This window comes from Rhea americana, unplaced genomic scaffold (genome assembly GCF_003343005.1).
Source record: "Rhea americana isolate MKP2758 unplaced genomic scaffold, rheAme1 scaffold_19, whole genome shotgun sequence".
Lineage (NCBI taxonomy): Eukaryota > Metazoa > Chordata > Aves > Rheiformes > Rheidae > Rhea > Rhea americana.
In genome coordinates this window covers 8400880-8408973 of record NW_028186038.1, presented here as the reverse complement: position 1 = coordinate 8408973, position 8094 = coordinate 8400880, and the positions used below count along the sequence as shown (strand labels likewise).

Sequence of the window (8094 nt, the reverse complement as noted above, 5' to 3'; positions counted from 1 at the left end):
CGGGCCGGGCCGGGCCGGGCCGCGCCGGGCGGCCGTTCGCCTCCCCGCGGCGCCGGTGGCGGAGGGTCCCGGGTAGGTAGGGACGAAAGATGAACCGGTACCTGCCCGTGGCCCGGCAGCACTTCCTGGCCGCGCTGGCCAGCACCAGCGTGGTGGTGAAGGCCATCTGCGCCGCCGTGGTGCTGCTCTACGCGCTCTCCTTTGCCGTGGACACGGTGTACGGCCTGGGCGTGACRCCCGGCTTCCTCTTCCCCCCCAACTTCTGGATCTGGACGTTGGTGACGCACAGCCTGGCGGAGAAGCACGCGTGGGACGTGGCGGTGAGCCTGGCCACTGTGGTGGTGGCCGGCAGGTTGCTGGAGCCCCTCTGGGGCGCCCTGGAGCTGCTCATCTTCTTTGCGGTGGTGAAYATCTCCGTGGGGCTCCTGGGAGCCTTCGCCTACTTCCTCACCTACGCGGCGTCGTTCCATCTCTCATACTTGTTTGATGTCCGCATCCACGGCATGTTGGGCTTYCTCGGTGGAGTCTTGGTGGCCCTCAAGCAGACCATGGGTGACAGCACTGTCCTGAAGGTGCCCCAAGTGAGAATGAAAGTTGTCCCCATGCTCTTGCTCCTTCTCCTGGCTGTTCTGCGGCTCACCACCCTCATCGAGAGCAATGTACTGGCCTCTTACGGCTTTGGGGTCCTCTCCAGCTGGGTCTATCTCCGTTTTTACCAGCGGCACAGTAGAGGCCGTGGAGATATGTCAGACCACTTCGCCTTTGCCACTTTCTTCCCAGAGCTCCTGCAGCCAGTGGTGGGTCTGGTGGCCAATTTGGTGCACAGCATCTTGGTGAAGGTAAAAGTCTGCCGGAAAACAGTGAAACGCTACGATGTGGGTGCCCCCTCGTCCATCACCATCAGTCTGCCAGGAACGGATCCTCAGGATGCTGAGAGGAGAAGGTATTGCTTATCCTCCTTTCCTGCTTGGATTGGATACGTTTGCTGGCTGTGAGGATTGGTTTTAAAAGTCTCCTCCTCCTCCTRACTTGGGGAGATCTGGGTTCAGGGTGCTAAGGGGAGGCCTTCTCCGTGCTGCGGCTGTGGTTGGCGAGCGTTTGTGGGTGTGCGGTGGGGGTATGTTGCAGTCCTGCTCTTTTGAAAGCAGAACCGCCCAGAACCGTGGTGGAGCTGAGGGAGCAAAGGGGAACTCTGGCGGAGTTGCTTGGTGCCTGCTCGCCTGGCTCGTGGCCCCCATGAACATGCCCGTGTTTATTTTGAGGAGCCTGATGGCCCCTCTGGGCGCTGATGGGACGGCACGTAGCCGGCTTCGTGGTCTTGCCCACCCTGGTTGCCCTTTTCTGTGCTGCCTGCTTTCTCCACACCCCTCATCTCAGTGTGACAGCGAAATCAGCTGAGTCAGTCCTACATCTTGRTTTTCTTATGTGTGGAAAAGCAGCTGTTGCATTTCTAAGACCAAAAGGTTCAGGCAAGGCCTTGGCTCCTTGCTTTTTCCTGTCCAGTTTTGCACCTTTCTTCTCCCCCAGTTTCTCGGAGCGACCCTTGCACRGTCTGACAGTGTTTGAGTACACCACGTGCCAAGGGGACTTTGTATGTGTAGTCTTGGAGCGGAAACATTTTCTTACAGTCAGGTTAGTCCCAGGCTGGGGGAGGTGGGCACTGAGGAAACCCCAGCTCCCCCCAGCCCCAGCCAGAGYGGCTGACACTGCTTGGCTTGTTCGAACGCGTCTGCTGCCTCAGCTTGGCTGCAGAGTGCCGTGGAAGTGGGCAGCAGCAGAGAGGTGGCACTTAGCCTTGTGCAGGGTGATGCGCTGGGGAGACCAGCGTGCCCTGGCCCTCTGCCATCCCCCACGCCCCACCTGTGCGGCCACGGCCGTGGGGAGCGGTTTGTCCTTTCCCCCTGTGTTCGGAGGGGAGGCACCCTGCCTGGGGCGGGCGCGAGTCGTCTGTGTGTGCCTGCCCAAGGCCAGCAGCTGAAGGTCCTCGGGGCTCGCGAGGCCCGTCCTAGCTGCACATGGCAGCCTGCKCCCAGAAACAGCCTGCGGGCCAGCGCTCCCCCACCCCGTGTCGGCTGCCCCGTCGCAGAGCTGTGAGCGGCTGGCAAAGCGCGAGGTGTGGGGTTGTCCCCTCCGTGTCAGGGGTCTCTGTTGGAGCAGCCCGTATCCCCCCAGCTCCAAGCCCTACAAGTGTTTTGGCAGGAGAACGACCCGCTGTGTGGAGCTGTGGGCTCTGCCTTCGCTCTCAGGCCACAGTCTGTGCCCCAGACGCCTTTGGCTTTCTCARATTTCACCTTCTCTTGCTCCTGCCAGGAAGGAGCTGGATCTGCACAGCACCTTGCCCACCCTGGGCTTGAGGGTGAGCGAGAGGGGAGGCTGCTGTGGGGCCCGGTGGCCCGCAGCCCGGTGCGGACAGCCTTTGCAGACCGGCCACCCACAGAGGGCAGAGGTTTGGCTTCCTCGCCTCTGGGCCGCCACTGCAGCGCCCTGCGCATCCTCGGGCAGCGGCGGGACTGGCAGTGTGYGCACAGGTGCTTTTCCTGGGGCAAAACGGTAGCGTTGCCGCTCGTCTGCGGAGCTGTAGGGCTCGCTCCCCGTGCGAGCCGGTGCGGCAGAGCGGTGCTTAAGAAGAGCTCGGCGATGGCGAAAGCCGGCTCGGCGCTGGTGGTGACGCCTCCTGCTCGCTTGCAGCCCAGGGCTCAGAGCGCGGCCGCCTTCCTGGCGCGGGGAGGGGCTGGCTGGCCTCAAGCAGCGCTCCCAGCTTGTGCTGGTGGGTTCCTGCAGTTGGGTAGCGCTCGGGCAGAGAGTTCCTCAGGGCTTTACACGTCCTGCAGGAGGGTTGGTGAAGCTGTGAGGGCCTAGGGTTGCTGAGCTACGTGGGGCCTCGGCTGGGCCAGGCGCTCGGAGGTGAGTTCTTGCAAGCCCAGCGCTCGTGTGAGCGGTGGCCTTAGAGCGGAGGTGCTGGGTGAATGGGGTCTGATCGAGCTCCAGTTCCCTTTCCCCTTGGGTCATTCCGCCGGAGCGGCTGCCCCCCGGCAAGTTGACAGATCGCCTCCTTTCTCAGCGAGGGAGGTTGGCACACGGTTAATCCATCAGCAGTGACGCTCAAAAGCTGCAAGGTGCTTGGTTGTCCCATCACAACTGGAACCGGTGCCGGAGAGCGCTCCAGCGCAGCGCARGAAGCAGGGCGCGAGGGCCCAAGCAGCGCTGAGCACGTGCCGGGCCCTTGGCTTGTGTTGAACTCTGTTGGCTTCAGAAGCCCTCAGGAGGTGCTGGGCCTCTCTGCCAGCCTCGAGAGGTCAGGGCATGGGCTAGATTTCTCGATCGAGTAATGGTTCCTTCTTGGGAGGTCTCTGTCCCGTTGCTCTCTTSAGCTTCTTGTTTGCGGCGGTTTTTCTGCTCGTCTGCCCTCTACCCGCTTTGCAAGGACTCTCACCCCAAGCTGAGGGCGGCAGGAGACGACTGTCCGTGGCCTGGCAGCGGCACTGCTTCCCACGGCCTGTGTTGGGCGAGAGGCAGCGGAGACACCTTTAACAAGGGATGCAGTCATCCCTGCAACGTGCCCTGCCGTTTCCGGGATCTCTCCGGTCTCCGACCTGTCGGGCTCTCGTAGCCTGCTCTGCCCCAGCCGTCTCCTGCCTGCCCCTGGGCAGCAGGCCACGGGGATGAGTGGGGTAGCTGCTGGCTATGGGGAAGAAAGGCCACGTGAAACGACTTGGGAGGTGGGAAGACAGCAATGGGGCATCTGTGCACCCAGCCTGGCGCCGGTGGGGGGCTGCGCTGGGCGGTTTTGGGGAGCTTAGCCCTGTGTCTGTGGCCRTGGTTAACCCCGGTGCTGCCAGGCAGGGGGCTGACCCCGAGTGCCTGCCGCTGTGCCCGAGGCCCACAGCCTAACCCTGCCCGTGTCCTTGCTCTGCAGGCAGCTGGCCCTGAAGGCCCTGAATGAGCGACTGAAGCGTGTGGAGGACCAGGCGGCGTGGCCCAGCATGGAGGATGAGGAGGAGGAAGCAGGGAAGGCAGAGAGCCCGCTGCTCCCCAACGCCAGCGCGGCAGKGAAAGGAACCAGCCAGGAGTCCAGCCTAATCACTTTTGAGGATGCCCCATCCCAGCTGTGACCTGCGAACACACCGCCTCCCTTCCTCCCCCGCCTGTGTCGGAGAGCTGCTAACTACCCTCGTGTCTTCTCACAGCACCGTCTGCTCCCCGGGACGCTGCCTGCGGGCAGCAGGACTCCTCCCGCGGCAGAGGCAGGGGGCTACCTCGTTCCAACGCTTCCTCGCCCCGCGCGGCTAGCACCGGGCGGCAGCCGGCCGCCGGCCGAAGGAGCCGGCCGCCGCCGCCTCGGAGAGGACCTCGCTGCCTCCCTTTCTGAGGACGGGGCTTTCTCGAGGCCACTCCCCGCAGTTCAGGCCCACGCACCACGGCAGCCACGCAGAGGTGGATGTCTCTGCAGGCGGCGGGGGCTTTCTTTCCGGGAGGGAGACACTGGGTCGATCCAGCCTCAGATTTGTTCCGTGCTCAACAGATAGGCTCCCTTTTCTGAGGCCTCTGCGCTTGACAAAGTAACCTTGCGGCGCCCACAGGAGCAAAATCAGCAAGTGAGAGAGCACTTTCTTGCTTCTTTTTTCGTAATGGTGGTTGTCCAGAGCACCCAAAACTTCTTTCTCTCCTTTCTGAAGTTTCTTTTCTTCCTGATCTGAGGAACGRGAGGGCTTGTGGGTTTCTTTTCCAAATCCCTGTCCTGTACTGACCCTCCCCTGTGCTCTGGCAGGAGCTTGCCGTGATCACTCCTGGGTTAGAGGTTTGCCAGGCCGGAGGTTGAGAAGCCWGTTGAGAAGGAAGGTAAAATTGCTGAGCACCTCCTGCTGCCGCAGTGGTCTGGCGAGAGCTCCCGCTCGGGGCCAGGGCTGTCTGCTCTCAGCTTTGCAGTTAGTGCATGGAACAGGAATCAACCCCAGACTTTTCCTAGAGGTCTGAGAGGGGCTTCATTTTGTGGTGTTGGTTTTCTTTTCTCCTTCCTCTTCCGTTGCAGTGATTTATATCCCTGGAAGCCAACCCCTCTGGAAGGAGCCAGTGCCCTCAGCTGCTGCTCGACTAATCCGTTTGTCAGATTATACTAGAAGCTGGAATTAGTTTTTACAGTGGGGCGCTCGCTGCCTCCCCTGGCACCAGGTTTTATTTCCTGCGGGTAGAATATGGGCTCCCCCTTCTGTTTTCCTTCCTCTGTGTTGATGGACTTTCCCTGATGGAGGGGAGGCTCCCTGGAAGAGCTTCCCTGAAGAGCCAGCCCAGCCAGCTGTGCCAGCTCCTGATCCCCTGGGCAGTTCCCAGTCTGGGATGTGGGTCGATGGTGTCATGATTTTTTTTTTTTTAAGGACCACACAAGAAGGTTTTGTCAACCAGGAAAAACACAGAAGTTTCAGTATCAATAAATTTCTTTCAAAGAGAGCTTCTTGGCTCGTCCCTGAGTCAGTCCCTCACTGCTGCTGGCCCGGCTCCTGTGCCGGCGCGTGGGCTGGGGCGGAGGCCTCGGAGCCTGCGGGGCCTGAGCCGCCAGCTGGGGTTCATGTACAGGGGCAGGAGAGCCGAGGCCGGGCTCCTTCCCAGCCTGAGGGCTGCTCTGGCGCCAGCACCGTGCGGCGGGCTGTAGCAAAGCACGTGCTGCATTCAGTTCCCCCACTTAGTTGAGGTGGGGGGAACTTGCTCRCTTCAGTTCTTAAGCAGGGTGCCAGCCTCTGGGAAGGGGAGGCTGGAGCATTGGCCTGGCTCCTGGGTTTTAGAAGTAGGCTGGTTGGAAGGGGTGAGGTGGGAAGAGTGCAAGAAAAGATGTGTTCACTGGAGGACACAGACGTGGCCTTTGCTGACGCCAAACCGTGTGCCTGGAAAGCCAGACGGGACGGGGAACTGCCCTGGCCCCGCGGTCTTGCACGGTCCCTGCAGTTTAGGGCGACCCACGTTGCTCAGAAAGAGCCTGCAAGTCCCCTTCCCCTCTCCGCTTTCCCTGCTCAGGAGTTTGCGGGTTGCCCGGGTGCCTGTGCTGAAAGCTGGTGCCAGCTCAGGCCTGCACCAGAGCAAACACCCCTGGGAAGAGCCTGCTGCTGCCTTGTTCAGTGCATCCCCCCCCCAGGTAAGAAACCTGTTGCTTCAGAGGGGGAACGTTCTCTCCCTCCTGCCCCCCAGGGCAATCAGCACGCCCACCATGCTGTAGCTGCCTGAAATCTTTATTGAATAAAAGCTCTGGATACAGAGGAATTTCCCAGCCGGGGAAGCTGCTCCCAGCTCTCCAGCCCTGCAGAGAGCACAGGATCGCATCGAGGCAGGAGCCCTGGGGCCGCTGCGGCGCAGCATCGCGGGCCTGGCAGCCAGCACTCGACCCTGCCTGCGGACGGAGCCTCGCGGTGCCTGCCCGGCCGGYGAGGAGGCGCTGTGCGGGAGCGGGGCCCTGCTGCGCTGGCCTGCGGGTGCCCAGCAGGCCAGGCGAGGCAGGGCGAGGCTGCTTTCCGCCTTCCACGCGGCCGCTTTGCRGCCGGGCTCCGCGACTCATCTCCTAGGGGAGCGCTGAGCACCGAGTATCGGCTCCTCGAGCCGCGCCGGAGGAGCGCACGGCACCGCCCTGCTGCGAGGGGAGCTCTGCCAAGGCACAGGGCAGCACCGCCAGCCGGGGCGGGGGGCTGGCAGGGCGGGCTCCCCCCTTGCAGGGAGCCCCAGGGCTCCTCCAGCCCCTGCTCAGCTGGGGAGAGCTCCCTGCCACCCCTGTGCCAGCAGAGGCACCCTGCTGCTCCCTCCCGCGCTCACGCTTTTCCTGGCTCGGCCAGCAATGCAGCAGAGCCGGGCTGCTGGGCCCAGAGGRGGTACCAGCCGCGGGGACAGACCCAGCCTCAGCAGACTGCTGGTTCGCAGCTCAGCCCGGCAGCTTCCTGCACAGAACCACCAGCCCTGCGCCGCTCTTCTGCCAGGGCCACCACCGTCGCAGCGGGGTGCGTGCCCGCTGCGGCCATCGCCCCCTCCGGCCGCAGGGCTGCGAGCTGCCGCAGCTCTGCTCAGCCGCCCCCCGCGGCAAGCGGGCAGCCCGCAGCCCCAGGCGAGCAGGGGCTCCCTGAGGAATGTGACGGCTCCTAGCTTGCCTGCCCGCTCCAAAACAAACCTGCCGTGTAGGGGAAGAAGAAACGGGAAGACATCCCGAGCGACGGGTGTCATYAGYCCTCCGGTTCCCAGCGTCAGGGCARGCGAGCAGTCCTCTGCTAAGCAGCAAGCCGTCGCAGGGACCAGCAGTTACCTGCACTGGCAGACTGTTCACCATCAAGGTGGGCACAGGCCAGGCAGCTCGTGCCTGTCTCATGAGTTATGCGCATCGCAGCTGCTTCCTGAGACCAGGGTTGACACTACAGACACTCTAGGACTAATGACAGAGGGGTAGGTAGAAATCTAGTTCTGAGGAGAGCACTGAGACTGCAAGTAGGAAAMCCCCCTGCCCCGGGAAGCTTCCCAGGTCCAGCCGCCCACAGAGCCCTGGCCCTGCTGGATCGCACAAGGAAAGCCTGGATCCACACCAGGCCTTCAGTGCTGGCTCCGTTTGCGGTACAGGTAAGCGTTGCTCACCTGGTTCATGATAACCAGGCTAGTGAGAATGGGACACAGCATCAAGAGGTACCAGGAGATGCCGGTCACCGAGGTGGTAAACCACAAGGAGCACATGCCCAGCATCAGGCTGGCACAGCCCAGGAGGTACCCGACGAGCCCCGAGGTTGCGTGRTACAGCTTCAGCTTGGCCAGCGTCCAGTTCTTCACCAGCTTGGGGTAGAGGAGGAGCACGCCCCCCAAACACTGCCCGCTGGCGTACAGCACGGCCAGCAGCCCCGTCAGGCCGTGCCAGGTGGCGAAGTGCGCCTTGCCGTTCAGGTGCTTGTTGTAGCTGATGATGCCGAGCCCCAGGAGGGCGCAGAGGAGCGAGAGCAGCTGGAGGGCCCAGTGCACCCGCACCTTGACTTTGCGGGAGAAGGCGCGGAGCGGGGAGCTCTCCGGGGAGAAGACGAGCAGGGCCTCCGTCATCAGGAAGGAGAACTGCGGGGCGCAGGGCGGCCGCGTCGGCACGGCCGC

General features: G+C 63.0%; 2 protein-coding genes across 2 annotated transcripts; one reads left to right on the top strand and one right to left on the bottom strand.

Moving 5' to 3' along the window:
* The first annotated feature begins 10 nt into the window (after positions 1–10).
* TMEM115 (transmembrane protein 115) lies at positions 11–5445 on the top strand. The gene is made up of 2 exons (XM_085302543.1): positions 11–943; positions 3917–5445. The coding sequence occupies exons 1-2, from the start codon at positions 90–92 to the stop codon at positions 4110–4112; spliced, it is 1050 nt and encodes a 349-aa protein (XP_085158669.1). The 5' UTR covers positions 11–89; the 3' UTR covers positions 4113–5445.
* Positions 5446–6200: 755 nt separating this feature from the next.
* CYB561D2 (cytochrome b561 family member D2) lies at positions 6201–8088 on the bottom strand. The gene has a single exon (XM_085302542.1). It carries the CDS (start codon positions 8044–8046, stop codon positions 7555–7557), a length of 492 nt encoding a protein of 163 aa, XP_085158668.1. The 5' UTR covers positions 8047–8088; the 3' UTR covers positions 6201–7554.
* Between the last annotated feature and the right edge of the window lie 6 nt (positions 8089–8094).